Here is an 18,182-nt window from a genome sequence, read left to right on the forward strand (position 1 = left end):
CCCCCACATCTTTGGGGTGAGGGGGGAAACTGGAGGAAACCCACATAGACAAAGATAGAACATGCAAATTCTACATGTAGTTAAATGTCCCACGCAAGGAAATATTAGGACAGATAACCATAAGCTTGCTCAAAGATTTTAAGAAATGTGTTGACAAACGAGAGGAGGGAGGTGGGGAGGTATAGGGAGGGAATGCATTTTCACTTTAAATCAGGTTTATTACCAATTATTCGGTGCACAGAAGGGAAGTGAGGAGATATGTTTGTTACGTGAAAGCCGGATTTATAATTGTGTGCGCGCATGCGAGGGACCCGTTTCTCTAAAAATAAAACAGGGTTGCCAGTGGTGGGGTGATTAAAACCAGAGATGAACAGGGATGAATGGCATGAACATAGCGAATTAGGAAGAGGCCATTCGGCCCCTCGTGCCCACTCCCTCATTCAATAAGATCAGATTGCAGAGTTGGAGGGGGTTCAGAGACAGGGAGGCCCCAGCCTTTGCAGAGATTTGAAGCACGGCCAGCGGAGAGAATGACATGTCGATGTCAGTACGCAGTGAGAACTGTGCTACGCGTTCCACTGATACTCCTGAATTGTTGCTAACCCTCTAACACCCGTGGTTTAATTATCCTTTTGACATCAACAGCCCCCTGGCAAACCTGGAAACTCTTAAGACCAGACAGCTGTGTTGTTCCTGTACCACCCCGGGGATGCACATTTCTCACATCCAGACCTGTTCACCTATCACCTTCTCGCACACTGGCAGCAATGTGTCAATTTTGCAAATTCCTATCCCTCCACAGCCTCATCCCTCTCTTGCTCTAACCACTTCCAGCCCTACGATCCTCCGAGATCTCTGCCCTCCTCCAATTCTGGCCTCATGCGCACCTCCCATTTTAATCGCTCGCCTTTGGTGCCCATGCCTCCTGCTAGCTGGGCCCTAAGCACCGGGATTCCCTCCCTAAACCTCCAAGTTTAAAGCTTAACTATTAGTGTCACAAAAAGGCTTACATTAACACTGCAGTGAAGTTACAGTGAAAATCCCCTAGTCACCACACTCCAGCGCCTGTTCGGGCACACTGAGGGAGAATTTAGCATGGCCAATGCACCTAACCAGCACATCTTTGGAGTGTGGGAGGAAACCCAGCAGACATGGGGAGAACATGCAGACTCCACACAGTGACCCTATCCGGGAATTGAACCCGGGTACCTGGTGCTATGAGGCAGCAGCGCTAACCACTATGCCGCCCCAGAGGCAAAAGCCATTGAGCTATGGTTAGACCCACACAATGTAAATTCACAATTGCAGCGCCATGTAAGGTAGAATCACAGAATCCCTACAGTGCAGAAGGAGGCAATTCAGCCCATCAAGCCTGGACCGACCACAGTATCATCCAAGTCCCATCCCCGTGACGCTATGGCATTTACCCCAATTAGCCAATTTAGCATGGCCAATCCACCTAGTCATGATGTGGATATGCCGGCGTTGGACTGGGGTAAACACAGTAAAAAGTCTGACAACACCAGGTTTCAGTCCAACCGATTTATTTGATAGTAAACTCACTAGCTTTCGGGTTAGCCCCTTCGTCAATCACCAGGCAAGACTGTTCCCTTCCTGTTGGCGAACACTTCAGTGGTCACGGGCATTCAGCCTCTGACCTTCGGGTAAGTATTCTCCAAGGCAGCCTTCACGACACACAACAGCGCAGAGTCGCTGAGCGGAGACTGATAGCCAAGTTCCGCACACATGAGGACGGTCTCAACAGGGATCTTGGGTTCATGTCACACTATCTGTAACCCCCGTGACTTGCCTGGGTTTGCAAAACCTCACTTACTGTACTGTCTGGAGTCCATACACATCTCTTTAAACTGAGGTCAGTGCTCCTTCCACTCACATTGTCAGGCACTTTAAGACTTGAACGACAGGTTAGGTGTAAAGATTCGCATTCTAATCAGTAATCTGTAAACTGTCTGTGCTTTATATGCTGTGTCTGAGGCCAGAACTTTCCATTCACCTGACGAAGGGGCTAACCCGAAAGCTAGTGAGTTTACTATCAAATAAATCGGTTGGACTGAAACCTGCTGTGGTCAGACATTTTACTGAATCCACCTAGCCCACATATCTTAGGACTGTGGGAGGAGACCAGAGCACTCAGATGAAACCCACGCAGACATGGGGAGAACGTGCAGACTCCGTACGGACAGAGACCTAAGCCAGGAATTGAACCTGGTTCCCTGGCACTGTGAGGCAGCAGTGCTAACCACTGTGCCACCGTGCCCCACTCTACTCCTTTTAAGATGCTCCTTAATCTCTCTCCCTTATCCAAGCTTGTTGGTTGTCTTTCCTAATATTTCCAGCGCTGGCTCAGATTCTTGCTGAAGTCTCATTGCATTAGAGGCAGTATATAAATACAAGCGATCTCATTCTGGAAGCTTCCATGGCTCCAGCCCACAAAGGACCAGATTTACACAACAGAATCCGTCCCAGTGGAATGTCGGAGCAAAGAGCCAATTATTCTCGGCATAACGAGGATTTATATAAATGTTGTTTTGCTGCCTAGCTAATGCTACACCATCTAACTATCAGTTTAAGATGCTTTATATCCCAATTAGCTGCTGAGGCACAACATCTAATTGTGGGAAGATGCTATACTGTGGAACTATTGCAAAAGCAATCCTAGACAGACATATCCACCAAAGGAAGGCAGGTAGATGGGAAGGATTTTAAATTCTTTAGTTCGGACCTTTGCTTTACCAGTTGAGGGGATTGGCTCTGCACATTTCACTTGAGACCACAGATTTCACAGAATTCCTACAGTGCAGAAGGAGGACATTCAGCCTGTTGAATCTGCACCAACTCTCCGAAAGAGCGTCTTACCCAGTCACCTAGCCCTCCGCCCTCTTCCTGAAAGCCTGCACATTTACCACAGCCAATCCACCTAGCCTGCACATCTTTGAACACTAAAGGATAATTTAGCAAGGCCAATCCACCTAACCTGAACATCTTTGGACTGTGTGAGGAAACTGGAACACCCACAGGAAACCCAGGCGGACATGAGGAGAACGTGCAGACTCTGCACAGAGAGTCACCCGAGGCTGGAATTGAACCCGGGTCCCTGGCACCATGAGGCAGCAGTGCTAACCACTGTGCCGCCCCTACTAATCGTTTAGTACAATGATTTAATTGACCAAGAGTCACTTTGGCCGAACTTTCAGGTTTTATTAAGGGAGCGGTTAGCAGCCTTGCAGAATGCAGACCAACACCACCACCACCCGCTCACCCTCCCACCCACCCACACCCCCCACCCCCTCCCTTGCTACTCGAGGAATTTTACTTTTACTCGAGCCTCCTCCACTATTTCATAAGAATGAAACTGGTCTGCTCTCGTTTAGTCTAGTAGTATCTCGGGGGTGGGGGGTGGGGGGTGGGGGGGGAGAAGAAAGAGAGAGAGTGAGAGAATAGGCATGCGTGTGCTTGCGTGGAGTATTTCAATTGAGGGTCTCAAAAACCAATAACAAAAACATAAGCAAACAGCTTAAAAGACTCCTATGAAGTGGAACTTGAGCCTTATGTAAACTTTGAAAGGGACATTTTAGCAGGAACTAATTATTACCCTTTGTACCATGATACCACACATCAAAAAGCTCCCCACTTTGAAAGAGAGGCAAGTGTGAGCGTATGAACTTCGGGCCAACGTGACGAGTTGAATTTATTTACATGCAAGATGATTACAGGGAAACAGATAAAAGCTTTTAAAAGTTTTACAGGCTACTTCAAGTGCAAAAGAGTGTTGGATATCGGCAACAGAGCTTTAACTGAGCTTAAACTACTGGAAAACAGGGTCTAATTGCAGTAGCAGATGTGATGAGGGTACAGGGATTAGGAAACGTTGAACAAGTTGGATCTATTCCCATTGGAGATGAGAAGAGTTTTTGGTCATCTTACTAAAACATATAAGATCTCGAGGGGACTTGATATGGTAGACGCTGAAAGGTGTTGCCCCCTGGCCGGGGCACTTTCAAACAGCAAGAAGCAACGATGTATTGAACGAGCTGTTGGCAGAATAAAGAATGGAGTGCCATTTGTGTACCGTCTGCCCCTCTACCGTGGCTACATTCATGACTAAGTGTCCCTGGAGAGGGAGCATGCTGTGTCCATGGGCACAGTTGATGCCTTCCAAGCCCGCTGGGCACCGCAGGGGCTGGAGTATATTATAGACCGCGACAATCATATTTTGATTTAATGTTTTAAGTTTTCTTTCGACTTTGTCTTTTGCTCGGGCTGTCCCCTTCCTTTTGGAGAGCTGCCCCTTTTAATTTGTCCCGAAGTTAATTTGAGTTTGTTTATTTGTTTGGCATTCAAAAGATATGCTGTACATGTGGAGGTTGAGTGGATTGTGTTGTCAAAGGGTGACGTGTAGATGAGAAAGTGAAGGTGGCACAAAGAACACTAACTATTGGATGGGGTTCTGTTAGCACAATTGGCTGGATGGCTAGGGCATGGTGAATTGTCCCTGAGTATCCCAGGACGTGTAGGTTAGAGAGACGGGCGGGGTACATGCGTGGGATTGGGTGGGGGGTGGACCAGGTTAAATGCTCTGTTGGAGAGTCAGTGCAGACCCAATGGGCTGAATGGTCTCCTTCTTCTGCACTGTAGTAACTCTATGACTCTCTAAAGGAGAGAGATGCCTGTTGTCCTTGTGGACTATGGCCAAATACCAACCCTCAGAGGTAAATCAGCCACTATCTAACTGAGTTGTAGCACGTGCTCAAGGGGCTGAATAGCCTCCTCCTGTTCCTATGCACCAAGCAACTCTGTAGATCTCCAGTAAAGAATTAATACAGCTGTTCCCCATCCCTGGGCAGCCTGAACCTACTCCAACATTGGACTGTTGGGTGGCACAGTGGTTAGCACTGCTGCCTCTCAGCACCAAGATTCGAATCCCGGCTTGGGTCACAGTCTGTGTGGGGTGAGCACATTCTCCCCATGTCTGCATGGGTTTCCTCCGGGTCCTCTAGTTTCCTCCCACAGTCTGAAAGACGTGCTGGTTAAGGTGCATTGGCCGTGCTAAATTCTCCATCAGTGTACCCGAACAGGCGCAGGAATGTGGCAACTAGGGGATTTTCACCGTAACATAAGAACATAAGAAATAGGAGCAGGAGTAGGCCATCTAGCCCTTCGAGCCTGCCCCGCCATTCAATAAGATCATGGCTGATCTGTCGTGGCTCAGTTCCACATTCCTGCCCTCTCCCCATAACCCTTAATCCCCTCGCTTATCAAAAACCCATCAACCCGCGTCTTAAAAACATTTAGCGAGGCAGCCTCCACCACCTCAACGGGCAGAGAATTCCAGAGATTCACCACCCTTTGAGTGAAGAAGTTCCTCCTCAACTCCGTTCTAAACCGCCCCCCTCCTTTATCTTGAGGCTGTGCCCTCTAGTCCTACTGTCCTTTCTGAGCGGGAAGAGTCTCTCCACCTCTATCCTATCCATCCCATTCATCATCTTATATGTCTCAATGAGATCTCCCCTCATTCTTCTAAACTCTAACGAGTACAAGCCTAGTTTATCCTTCATTGCAGTGTTAATGTAAGCTGACTTGTGGCACGAATAAATAGAAAAAAACCTCTCAAAAGAAGCACAGTCACAAAGACTCAATCTTTGCTCGGCAGCTTATGTTGTAACAGCGTTAAACCTGAGACTCAACTTCCATCCCTAAGAAACACCCTCCTCACCACACTGTCAAACTGGAGGAAACATGCACTAACAACTCACTTATTTGTTAGAATTTAAAGTTTATTTATTCCTCCTTGGCGGCACGGTAGCACAGTGGGTTAGCACTGCTGCTTCACAGCTCCAGGGACCTGGGTTCAAATCCTGGCTCGGGTCACTGCCTGTGTTGCACATTCTCCTCGTGTCTGCGTGGGTTTCCTCCAGGTGCTCCGGTTTCCTCCCACAGTCCAAAGATGTGCGGGTTAGGTTGATTGGCTATGCTAAAAAAAATTGTCCTTCGTGTCCTGAGATGCGGAGGTTAGAGGGATATGGGGGTATAATACGTAGGGATATGGGGGTATAATACGTAGAAATCCCGCAATGCACATGAATGAAACAGCAATCACTGCTGTCTCTCTCACCATGCCAACTCCTCATTCTTTGCCCAACATTTAATTTTTATCTCCTTCACCTACCTCTCTTTCCTCATCTAAACCTCCAACCCACACACTCTCCCGAAGCCCTGTGCTCCAGTGCCCGCTCTCCAAACTCTCTTCTCCCCTTTATAACCCCCCTCCTCCTCTCCCCACCTCCACCTTACCCCCTTAACACTCCTCACCCCCCTACTCCCCCAGTCCCCACTCCACCTCCCCCGGCCCCCCCAGTCCCCCCCAACCCCGACCCCCCCACTCCCACCCCCCCTACTCCCCCCCAAACCCCCCACTCCCACCCCCCCTACTCCCCCACCCCCCCTACTCCCCCCCCACTCCCACCCCCCCTACTCCCCCCCCACTCCCACCCCCCCTACTCCCCTCCCCCACTCCCACCCCCACTCCCACTACTCCCCCCCCACTCCCACCCCCCCTACTCCCCTCCCCCACTCCCACCCCCCATACTCCCCCCCCACTCCCACTCCCCCCCGACTCCGACACCCCCACTCTCCCCCCCACTCCCACCCCCACCCCCAATACTGCCCCCTACTCCCACCACCCCACCCCGACCCCCCCACTACCCCGCCACCCCCACCCCACCCCCTACTCCCCCCCACCCCACCCCCTACTCCCCCCCACCCCACCCCCTACTCCCCCCCACTACCCCCCACCCCCCCACTCCTCCCCACTACCCCTGCCACCCCCACTACTCCCCCCAACTCACCCCCCCGGCTCCCCCACCTCACCCCGACCCCGCCTCCCCCCCACCCCGCCTCCCCCCACGACCCCCCCTGCTCCCAAACCCCACCCCGACCCCCCTACCCCCACCCTGACCCCCCTCCCCCCAACCCCCACCCTGACCCCCCTCCCCCCAACCCCCACCCTGACCCCCCTCCCCCTCCCCCTCCCCCCAACCCCCACCCTGACCCCCCTCAACCCGACCCCCTTCCCCCACCCCCCTTCCCCGTCCCCCCCTACCCCCCTTCCCCCTCCCCCCAACCCGACCCCCTCTGCTCCCAACCCCCCCCGACCCCCTACCCGCCTTCCCCACTTCCCCCACCCCAACCCCCCTACTCCCCCAAGCCTCCCCCGACTCCCTACCCCGGGTCCTCGCCCCCTCCCCCCCCCCCGGTCCTTACCACACACACAGCCGCTCCTTGGGGTAGTTGAGGTTCTCCAGGCGGCCCAGGAAGGCGGGCAGGCTGTGCGCGCTGTTCCGGGCCGTCACACTGATCTGGACCCGGGGCCGCAGCAGCGGAGACTCCTCGGCCCAGCGCTCCTCCGGGAAATAGGCGGCGGCCGGGCGGCCCAGACACAGCAACAGGCCGGCGAGGAGCAACGGAGAGCGGCGGAGAGAGGCCATCCCCAACCGGCAGAGAGGGAGAGGGAGGGGAGAGGGCTGGAGAAGGGGAGTGGGAGGGGCTGGAAGAGGGAGGGGAAACCGGAGGAGGGGGAGGGGGGGAAGGGGAAGGAGGGGTGGGGAGGGGGGGAGAGGAGGCTGGAGGAGGGGGCTGCAAGTGGAGGAGGCGAGTGACTGTGGAAGGGGTCCAGGCCTGGAGGAGTGTGATGGAGCTGGGTGTAGTGAGGGGAAACGGGCTGTGGGAGGAAATGGGAGCATCCAGAGGAAACCCATGCAGACACGGGGAGAATGTGCAGGATCCACACAGACAGTGACCCGAGCCGGGAATGGAAGCCGGGTCCCTGGCGCTGTGAGGCAGCAGTGCTAACCCACCGTGCTATCGGGTCTTCCTGTGATTCAGATACGAAGGCACGAAATCTCTTGTGGCCATCATTTATGCTGTCTCTCTCTCTCTCTCTCCTTTAAAAATATTTTTTTCTAGTCTTCCAAATCAATTTCACCATTCCCTAATTATTCTCAAACTGTCACCTTTGATTTGATTTAATTTAAATGTTTATTTATTATTAGTCACAAGTACGGCTTACATTAACACTGCAATGAAGTTTTACTTTGAAATTCCCCTAGTTGCCACACTCCGGCGCCTGTCTGCCCCTCTACCATGGCTACGTTCGTGGCCAGGTGTCCCTGGAGAGGGAGCATGCACTGTCCACAGCGCAGTTGACACCATCCGCGCCCGTTGGGCACCGCAGGGACCCTAATAAACACATCTCCCCTTTTTGGGGAGCTGCCCCTTTTACTTTGTCCTGATTTAACTTGAGTTTGTTTACATGGTTTGACCTTAAAAGAGGGCCACAATCCGGTGCCTGTTCGGGTCAGTGCATCTAACCATTATTTATTGTCACATGTATTAGTTTACAGAGAAAAATATTGTTTCTTGCACGCTATACAGACAAAGCATACCATTCATAAAGTACATAGCAGAGAAGAAAAGGAGAGAGTGCACAATGTAGTGTTACAGTCACAGCGAGGGCATAGAGAAAGATCAACTCCATGCGAGGTAGGTCCATTCAAAAGTCTGACAGCAGCAGGGAAGAAGCTGTTCTTGAGTCGATTGATACGTGACCTCAGACTTTTGTATCTTTTTCCCGAAGGAAGAAGGTGGAAGAGAGAATGTCCGTGGATGTGTGGGGGACCTTAATTATGCTGGCTGCTTTTTTGAGAAGTGTAGACATAGTCAACAGATGGGAGACTGGTTTGCATAATGGTTTCGGCTTTGTCGACGACCCTTTGTAGTTTCTTGCGATCTTCATCAGAGCAGGAATCATACCAAGCTTGAAACATTCAGAAAGGATGCTTTCTATGGGGCATCTGTAAGAATTGGTGACACTTGTAGCCAAATTTCCTTCACCTCCTGAAAGAACAGGTTTTGATGGGCTTTCTTCACTATAGCATCGGTGTAGAGGGACCAGGACAGGTTGTTGGTGATCTGGACACCTAGAAACTGGAAGCTGCCTCCTATTTCCACTTCATCCTTCCACAACACTTCCTGAGGTCGATGACTATCTCCTTCGTTTTATGGATGTTGAGAGAGATTATTGTCGCCGCGCCAATTCTTGTGCACTCAATAAACCTGTGCACAATCACTCTGCAGTCTCCTTGAGCCTTCCCACAGCTTACATTGCCACCTAGTTTTACACTCAGTAAACTTGAGCACATTACATTCAATCCTCTCATCTAAGTCATTGCTATAGATTCTGAATTGCTTGCCCTTGTACCACTCACGGCACCCTGCCATGTTGTAAATTATCTGTTCATTCGTCCATTAACAGATCCTCAACTAGTTAAATACTCCTCGTTTAATGATACCCAATCTTGTCTAACAATCTTTTGTGCAGCACATATTAAAAGTGTTTGAAAATCTAAATATACTATATCCACTATTGCCCCCTTACCTACCCTTGATCCTCATTATGTATGCTTGGCTGAGAGCCCAGGAGTGAAACACCTGAGTCCCAGAGAAAACACAGCACGATTGATAACTCTATCTCTTTGACTTCTGCTGTCACTTTCACAATACTTATTTACACACGATTAAGGTTTCGAGGGCTTACAGTTTCTGTTATTGATATTTTAAAGGGTCTGGATGCTGGATGCTTTTATTCTTTAATTTATTTCCAGGTGGATTGGCTGAGCTAAGTTGCCTCTCAGTGTGTAGGTTAGATGAGTTAGCCACGGTGGGGTTGCAGGAGTGGGAGAGGGCCTGGGTAAGATACTGTGTCAGAGAGTTAGTGCTGACTCAATGGGACGAATGGCCTCCCTCTGCACTGTAGGGAATCTATGATTCTACTGTCATGAAAGGACTTATATTCAAATATAGTTGAAAATAATGAATAAATTACTATTTGGTTTATTGACACTATGGTTAAAGTGGATCAATGGACATGGAGCCTTGGCATAGGGTGCATGAGGATTCATTGGGAGTGGAGGGGCAGAGCTTGGAATGGGGGGGGCGCCATGAAGGTGAGTGGAGGAGTACAGCTTGGTATGGGGCCGTGGCGGGGGGGCAGCCTTGGTATTGGGTGGGGGGGGGGGGGAGCATGAAGAGGATCTTTTGAGTTTACCTGTTGACCAGACCATTCACCCATTGATTTTCTGACAGAGTATCTTACTCAGGCCCTCCCCCCTGCCCCATTCCTGCAACCCCACCATGCCAAATCCATCTGACCTACACGGCATGGGACACGGAGAGGTAATTTAGCCTAGCCAATCCAAAAGCATCAAACATCTAGACCCTTTAAAGTATCAATAACAGAAACTGTAAGCCCTCGAAACCTCTTAGCCGTGTGTAAGTAAGTATTCTGAAAGGTGCTGTGAATCACAGCTCTTTAAAAACCTGGCCTTAATGAAAATTGCTGAGGAGTAGGACATTGCCTATCTCCACAACACAGCTAACAAGATCTGACCTTCCGGGTCTGGTCTTTTGACTCAAGCCAATCTGAACCCTTTAAAAGCATGCTTGAAAATCAGACAGCCTGGGAATGGGGTTAGGAATCCTGCAATCAAGGACTCCCAAATCTTCCCAACATGGGTGAAAATCCAGCCCTACATCCCTCTATAACCACACATTGACTCAATTATACTCCAATTCTCCAAGTGCTCAGCTACCACTCCCTTAACAATAAATTCCAGCACTTACAAAGTTTAATTCCATCAGGGCCATTCTAAAATCCAAGGAGCGCTGGAAGGTTCCAGTCTTGGACTTAACCACCGGACTCTCAAACTCAAGATGAAATTCTGCCATGTTATGATCACTCTTTCCCACAGGATGCTTTACTTTAAGATTACTTATTAACTGCCACACTACACAATAGGAGATCAAAATAGCTTGTTCCCTAGCTGGTTCCTGTTGCTCAGAGTATCAAAGCAATCAAGTCATGATCACTATTGCAAAAAACTAAGAAGTGTGGTGAGTGTAACCCAGTCCATCATGCAAACCAGCCTCCCATCCATTGACTCTGTCTACATTTCCCGCTGCCTTAGAAAAGCAACCAGCATAATCAAGGACCCCTCGCACCCCGGACATTCTCTCTTCCACCTTCTTCTGTCAGGAAGAAGATACAGAAGTCACGTACCAATCAACTCAAGAACATCTTCTTCCCTGCTGCCGTCAAACCTTTGAATGGACCTACCTTATATTAAGCTGATCTTCCTCTGCACCCTGTAACACTACATTCTGCACCCTCTCCTGTCCTTCTCCCCTATATAGTCTATGAACAGTATGCTTTTGCCTGTCTAGCACGCAAGAAACATTACTTTTCGCTGTTTCCCTCTACCTAATGAGCTGTCCTCTACAGCTTTGTGTGGTCGAGAAATCCACAGGTTCACAACTCTCTGAGTGAAGAAGTTTCCCCTCATCTTCAGTCCTGAATCTCCTTGGGATTGTTTAATTAGACCAAAAGTGCGACAGAAGTGTAAGTTATTGAATCCCCAGGCTGATCCCGGGGATGGCGGGACTGATGTATGAGGAGAGATTGACTAAGTTAGGATTGTTTTCACTGGAGTTTAGACGAATGAAGGGGGGAATCTCATAGAGACTTATATAATTCTAACAAGACTAGACAGGGCAGATGCAGGAAGGATATTCCCGATGGTGACCAGGGGTCACAGTCTGCGGATTCAGGGTAGACCATTTAGAATGGAGGTGAGGAGACATTTCTTCACCCATAGAACATAGAACCCTACAGTGCAGAAAGAGGCCCTTCGGCCCATCGAGTCTGCACTGACCACAATCCCACCCAGGCCCTACCCCCATATCCCTGCACATTATACCCACTAATCCCTCTAACCTACACATCCCTGGACACTAAGGGGCAATTTCTTAGCATGACCAATCAACCTAACCCGCACATCTTTGGACTGTGGGAGGAAACCGGAGCACCCAGAGGAAACCCACGCAGACACGAGGAGAATGTGCAAACTCCACACAGACAGTGACCTGAGCCAGGAATCGAACCCAGGACCCTGGAGCTGTGAAGCAGCAGTGCTAACCCACTGTGCTGCCGTGCCGCACTCAAAGAGTGGTGAGCCTGTGGAATTCACTAACACAGGTCTGTAGGGGCCAGCTAGCTAGATATCTTCAAGAGGGAGCTGGACTTGGAGCTTCCATTCCCACGGGAAGTAGCTGATGCCAAAACATTGAATGTATTCAAGAGGCGGCTGGATACAGCACTTGGGGCGAATGGGATCAAAGGTTGTGGGGGAGAAAAGCAGGATTAGGCTACTGAATTGGACAATCAGCCATGATCGTGATGAATGGTGGACCAGGCCCGAAGGGCCAAATGGCCTCTTCCTGCTCCTATCTTCTTTGTTGGTCAGTTAGCCACATGCCTCGCTCGGCCATGGCAGAGGCTAGTTTAGAGTCACCCACGTTGCTGTGTCTCTGGAGTCACACGTAGGCCAGACCAGGTAAGGACGGCAGATTTCCTTCCCTAAAGGACATTAGTGACCCAGATTTCCAGTAGTTTTACACTGGCTTCTAAATTCAACACTTATTTCATTAAATTAATCCAGCTGCCACAGCAGGATCATGGCCCTGAATCGTTTGTGCAGTAATAGAAAAATCCTGAGCCACATATATCAAACACAAGAGAGAGAGGTTTTATAGACTATATACCTGGAACATACATTTGCAGCTTACACGCTGAGAGAACAGGATTCCATGAGGAACAAGATACATATGGTCCTTATCTACTGCACGATGTCCAGCTGAGTTTTAGCCTTTTGTTTAAGTATGAGCCTTTTCTTCAGCTAAGATAGTTTCCAGAGCTACGGAGAAGATGCATTTTCATTTACTTACTTCCTTAGTTCCAGGAGAGGCACCAAAGGGGCACCAAGATGGCACAGTGGTTAGCACTGCTGCCTCGCAGCACCAGGGACCCGGGTTCAACTCCCAGCTCGGGTCACTGTCTGTGTGGAGACTGCACATTCTCCCCGTGTCTGCGTGGGTTTCCTCCAGGTGCTCCGGTTTCCTCCCACTGCCGAGATAGTCTTTTAAAAGGCATTGAGACAGTTACGTGGGTATAGAGGGATATGGGCCAAATGCGGGCAATTTGGGAATAGCTTAGGGGTTTAAAAAAAATAAGGCGGCCATGGACAAGTTGGGCCGAAGGGCCTGTTTCCATGCTTAAACCTCTCTGACTCTACATGGGGGTTAGGTTGAGTGACGATGCTAAATTGACCCTTAAAAATACAATACGGGGAGAGAGAGAGAGACACAGAATGAGAAATGGATGGGATCCGTACAGTAGGAGAGACAGTGCGATCAGTATTTGTTCTGTGTGCCCAGTTTAGACTCTTAGCAGGAGTAACAATGCCAGGCTCTATGTATATTTGTGTGGTTTAATCTCCTACACTAACTTGTTGGCTGACAAATAGACTGGAATTTTCCAGCCTCGCCCCCAGCTGGGATTCTCCAGTTCCGCTGCAGCGAATGGAGCACCACATTCTCCGTTCTGATGGGCAGCGGTGACAGGGAGGATTAGCAGGGTAAATATGTGGGGTTTCAGCAATGGGGCCTAGGTAGGATTGTGGTCAGTGTGGACTCGATGAGCTGAATGGCCTCTTTCTGCACTGTAGGGGTTCTATGAAACAGATCTCTCGCTGCAACAAGACCTTAAGCACAAATGTTCTCTCTATGTCTTACACAAAGGCACGGTATAGATCCATGTGGGACTGATAGTGACATTGAGTGTTCAGCTGAAATGTGATTAAGTCCATTCCAGCGCACCAGGCGACTTAAACGCAATGGGGGAGATTTTACAGGCCTGCCCCAATGGTGGGATCGTCCACTCCTGTCAAGTCAATGGGATTTAGAACAGCTCACCACATCTTCCAGACCCGCCCCCACTGTGATGGTGCTGTAAACTTCCGCCCAGTGAAAGCAAAGATCGTTATATCGATGAACCAGGCTGACACGTGTGCACATGCATGTGCATGTGTTTGGGCACGTGTGTGCACATGCGTGTGCATGTGTGTGGGCGTGTGTGCATACATATGTGTATGTGTGTGGGGTGCATATGTGTACTTATGCATCTGTGTGCGTGCACACGTGTGCATACTTGTGTGTGTGCAAATATGTGTAAATGTGTACTTGTGCATGTGTGTGTGTGCACGCGCGCTTTTGTGGTCTGTGTGTACATCCATGCGTGTGTAGATACAATGAACAAAATGTCAGTGTCCAGTTCTTCAGGGTTTTTTTTTGTACATCTGCCCTGTCGCCGCTGCCCGCCAGAACGGAGAATGTGGTGCTCCATTCGCTGCAGCGGAACTGGAGAATCCCAGCTGGGGGGGGCGAGGCTGGAAAATTCCAGTCTATTTGTCAGCCAACAAGTCAGCATAGGAGATTAAACCGCACCAATATACCAAGAGCCTGGCATTGTTACTCCTGCTAAGAGTCTAAACTGGGCACACAAAACAAATACTGATCACACTGTCTCTCCGACTGCATGTCTCCTGTCCATTTCTCATTCTCTCTCTCTCTCTCTCTCCAAGTATTGTATTTTTAACCAGAAAACCAAAGGGAGATTTCTTCCCCTGCAGGGGTTCATTTGGAGTCAAAATATAAAAGGTGGGCAGTGTAGAATGTCGTAACGTCAAAAGTTGGCCAGGTTGAGTTGAAACAGGATGCAAGTTTATTTGCGTCTTTACAGCCATTTGTCATAACCCGTGAAGCCTGGGGCTCTCTGCAGATGCAGCTGTTCCCAGTTAGCTAACAACGTACAACTTTATTCCAACTCTGCCACCAGAACGCAGCCAGAAGATGAGATGAAACCTGCCAACCCCCAGCCACATTGCTTCACCACTTTAGCTCCACAAGATTCGAGTCACAGCTGCGCAGAAGGAGGCCATTTGACCCATCGAGTTCACACTAGCCCTTTCTAAAGCAATCCCACTCCCTGCTTTAAACCCTACCCCCGCAAGTTCAAATGCTCGTCCAATTTTCACTGGCAAGCGTTCAACGCCTCCAAGTCCACCAGTCTCAGTGGCAAGGAGGTTCGCGTCATGACCGTTCGCTGCGTAAAAATGTACGTCCTCCCACTCTCCCCCACCCGCATCCATCGCCCAAAACCGTAAATCTGTGCTGCCCACACCCTGCACCGTATCATTAAGTTAAATTCATAAATTAAAACAGAATGCAACAGGGCAAATCTGAACTTTTCATTCTAATTATCTAACGATTGCCTCTTCCCCATCATGGCCTCGCTATGCGGGGGGGGGGGGGGGGGGTGCGGGGGCAGGGCATCAGACAGGGAGGTGGAGTTGAGGCCACAATGGAATGTGTAGCAGGCTCGAGGGGCCGAATGGCCTACTCCTGTTCCCATGTGTTTTGTGGGAGACCTTTCCCATTGCTCCCTCAAAGTTTGGTCCATAGTCATTGAGCCTTTGCGTCTCAGGTTGTCCATTTGGTCCGTGCCAGGGTTCCAGTTATCTAAAGGATGATTAGATACCCCCACCATCATTGTCATGTGGTCTCTTTCACATGAACAAGACTGGCTCATCGCCTCGAGCTGTGGCTTCACTGTCTGACTGACCATAGTTGAGCTCGGCCGCACCATTCTGGCCATCACCCTGAGTGACAGTGCCCCTGTCCTCTTGCGAACCTCTCCATTGACTTCCATTGTCCACCTTGCTCGCCTCACTGTTGTCTGAGGCTTCGGCCTGCTCCTGGTACCCTGCAACTGCAGACGACGCCTCTGGCAATTCTGCAGGACTCACTGGGGGGGTGTCACTGGCCAGGAATGTCCTGGGACTCTCAGCGCCGTCCAGTTTGGATTCATTGTCCCATAGACCACCCATATTTTCATTGTACAAGCTGTAGTGTGTTTGGGTGGATGCCTCTTTCATAGCTACAATAGCAAGATAGAGAGACAGAGACATTAGATAGTTTTTGTACTCTGTTCCTAGCCTGCTCAAAGAAGCAAACTACGCAAAGTATTCTTAATAAGGCCAAGCCAGAGGGAATGCACTCCTTTTCTGACACAGGGGCTCTTGTTAATGAAAAGTGTCCCCCGCTTTTCATCCTTTAACTCTCCCGTCGAAAATCTTTCCTGTATGGAGGTGGCACAGTGGTTAGCGCTGCTGCCTCACAGCGTCACGGACCCGGGTTCGATTCCTGGCTTGGGTCACTGTCTGTGCGGAGTTTGCACATTCTCCCCGTGTCTGCGTGGGATTCCTCTGGGTGCTCCAGTTTCCTCCCACAGTCCAATGATGTGCAGGTTAGGTGGATTGGCAATGCTAAATTGCCCCTTAGTGTCCAAAGAAGTGCAATTTTGCGGGATTAGTAAGGTAAAAAAAATGGGGTTATGGGAATAGGTCTGGTTGGGATGCTGTTTTGAGAGTCAATGGGCCAAATGGCCTCCTTTGACACTGTAGGGATTCTATGAATCCAGGCAGCCCCCCCACTCCATCCTTTATCACTCTGCCAAGTGCCAGCCTTGCAGGGAGCCAGGAGATTAATTTAATTGTTTCCGCTGCCAGATCGGCTCTAAAAAAGTTCTGCTTAGCCCCGCAGTCGCCAGTCTCGATCTCTGACGCTAACCACATACCCTTCTTAATTTCCTCCGACACGATGTGGAGCACGAGCTCGTTGTAGGCGCTTTCAACCTGCGTCACTCCGTCATGGTCATCGTCATTGTCACCCTCTCCATCAGCACTCAGGCACGCTTCGTACACTGGCAGCTCCTGGAAGGCAGGTTGCACAGCTTGACTCATCCTTCCTGAATGTATTGTCCCCCCCCGCCCCCTCCCCAGGGTTTCCCACTCACAGTCACAGCAGCTCTGTGTTCAAGTGCGGAGGGAACAAGACCTGCCATCTGTTGTTGGCACTTGTTGGCATCATGGTGCTGCACTTTCTTATGAATTCATTTCTGGGACGTGGGCATCACTGGCTTGGCCAAGCCTTTATTGCCCATCCCTAATTGCCCGAGGGCAGTTAAGAGTCAACCACATTGCTGTGAGTCTGAAGTAAGCCAGACTGGGCCGTGAACGTAGCCCAATCCATCACGCAAACCAGCCTCCCATCCACTGACTCTGTCTACACTTCCCGCTGCCTCGGCAAAGCAGCCAGCATAATTAAGGACCCCACGCACCCCGGACATTCTCTCTTCCACCTTCTTCCTTCGGGGAAAAAGATACAAAAGTCTGAGGTCACATACCAACCAGCTCAAGAACAGCTTCTTCCCTGCTGCCGTCAGACTTTTGAATGGACCTACCTCGCATTAAGTTGATCTTTCTCTACACCCTAACTATGACTCTAACACTACATTCTGCACTGTCTCATTGCTTTCTCTATGAATGGTATGCTTTGTCTCTATAGTGTGCAAGAAACAATACTTTTCACTGTGTGTTAATACATGTGACAATAATAAATCTAATCTAATCAGTAAAGGCATCAGATTTCCTTCCCTAAAGAACATAAGAAATAGGAGCAGGAGTAGGCCATCTAGCCCTTCGAGCCTGCCCTGCCATTCAATAAGATCATGGCTGATCTGTCGTGGCTCAGTTCCACATTCCTGCCCTCTCCCCATAACCCTTAATTCCCTCTCTTATCAAAAACCCATCGACCCGCGTCTTAAAAATATTGAGCGAGGTAGCCTCCACCACTTCAACGGGCAGAGAATTCCAGAGATTCACCACCCTTTGAGTGAAGAAGTTCCTCCTCAACTCCCTATACAGCTGCAGCAAGACCTCCCTACTTTTATATTCAATCCCCCTCGCTATGAAGGCCAGCATCCCATTCGCCTTCCTGACCACCTGCTGCACCTGCAGGCTGGGTTTTTGCGACTCATGCACAAGGACCCCGAGGTCCCTCTGCACCGTCACCTGCTGCAGTTTTTCGCCACGTAAGTAATAGTCCTTCCTACCATTATTCCTACCAAAGTGGACCACCTCGCACTTGCCAACATTAAATTCCATTTGCCAGTTCCTGGCCCATTCGCCCAGCCTATCTAGATCCTTCTGCAGACTCTCCACACCCTCCGCGCAATTTGCCGTTCCACCAATCTTGGTGTCATCAGCAAATTTCGACACCCTACACTCGGTTCCCTCCTCCAGATCTTCTATATAAATGGTAAATAGCTGAGGCCCCAGCACCGACCCCTGGGGCACTCCACTGGTCACCAT

The 18,182-nt window shown here is 50.0% G+C and overlaps 2 protein-coding genes across 2 annotated transcripts in view; both read right to left on the reverse strand.

The window, feature by feature from the left end:
- The window catches only part of colgalt1b (collagen beta(1-O)galactosyltransferase 1b), a 54,712-nt gene extending 47,196 nt beyond the window's left edge, over positions 1 to 7,516 (reverse strand). Inside the window, exon 1 of the mRNA XM_080216484.1 lies at positions 7,282 to 7,516. Coding sequence (XP_080072610.1) covers positions 7,282 to 7,505 — 224 coding nt within the window. The 5' untranslated portion in view covers positions 7,506 to 7,516. The remainder of the gene's footprint in view (positions 1 to 7,281) is intronic.
- A 7,779-nt stretch (positions 7,517 to 15,295) lies between these two features.
- The window catches only part of LOC145361003 (protein Niban 1-like), a 43,766-nt gene continuing 40,879 nt past the window's right edge, over positions 15,296 to 18,182 (reverse strand). The window contains 2 exon segments of the mRNA XM_080216524.1: positions 15,296 to 15,907; positions 16,607 to 16,742. Coding sequence (XP_080072650.1) covers positions 15,537 to 15,907; positions 16,607 to 16,742 — 507 coding nt within the window. The 3' untranslated portion in view covers positions 15,296 to 15,536.

This window comes from Carcharhinus amblyrhynchos, chromosome 33, assembly GCF_965287045.1.
Source record: "Carcharhinus amblyrhynchos chromosome 33, sCarAmb.v2.hapA, whole genome shotgun sequence".
NCBI classification, from domain to species: domain Eukaryota; kingdom Metazoa; phylum Chordata; class Chondrichthyes; order Carcharhiniformes; family Carcharhinidae; genus Carcharhinus; species Carcharhinus amblyrhynchos.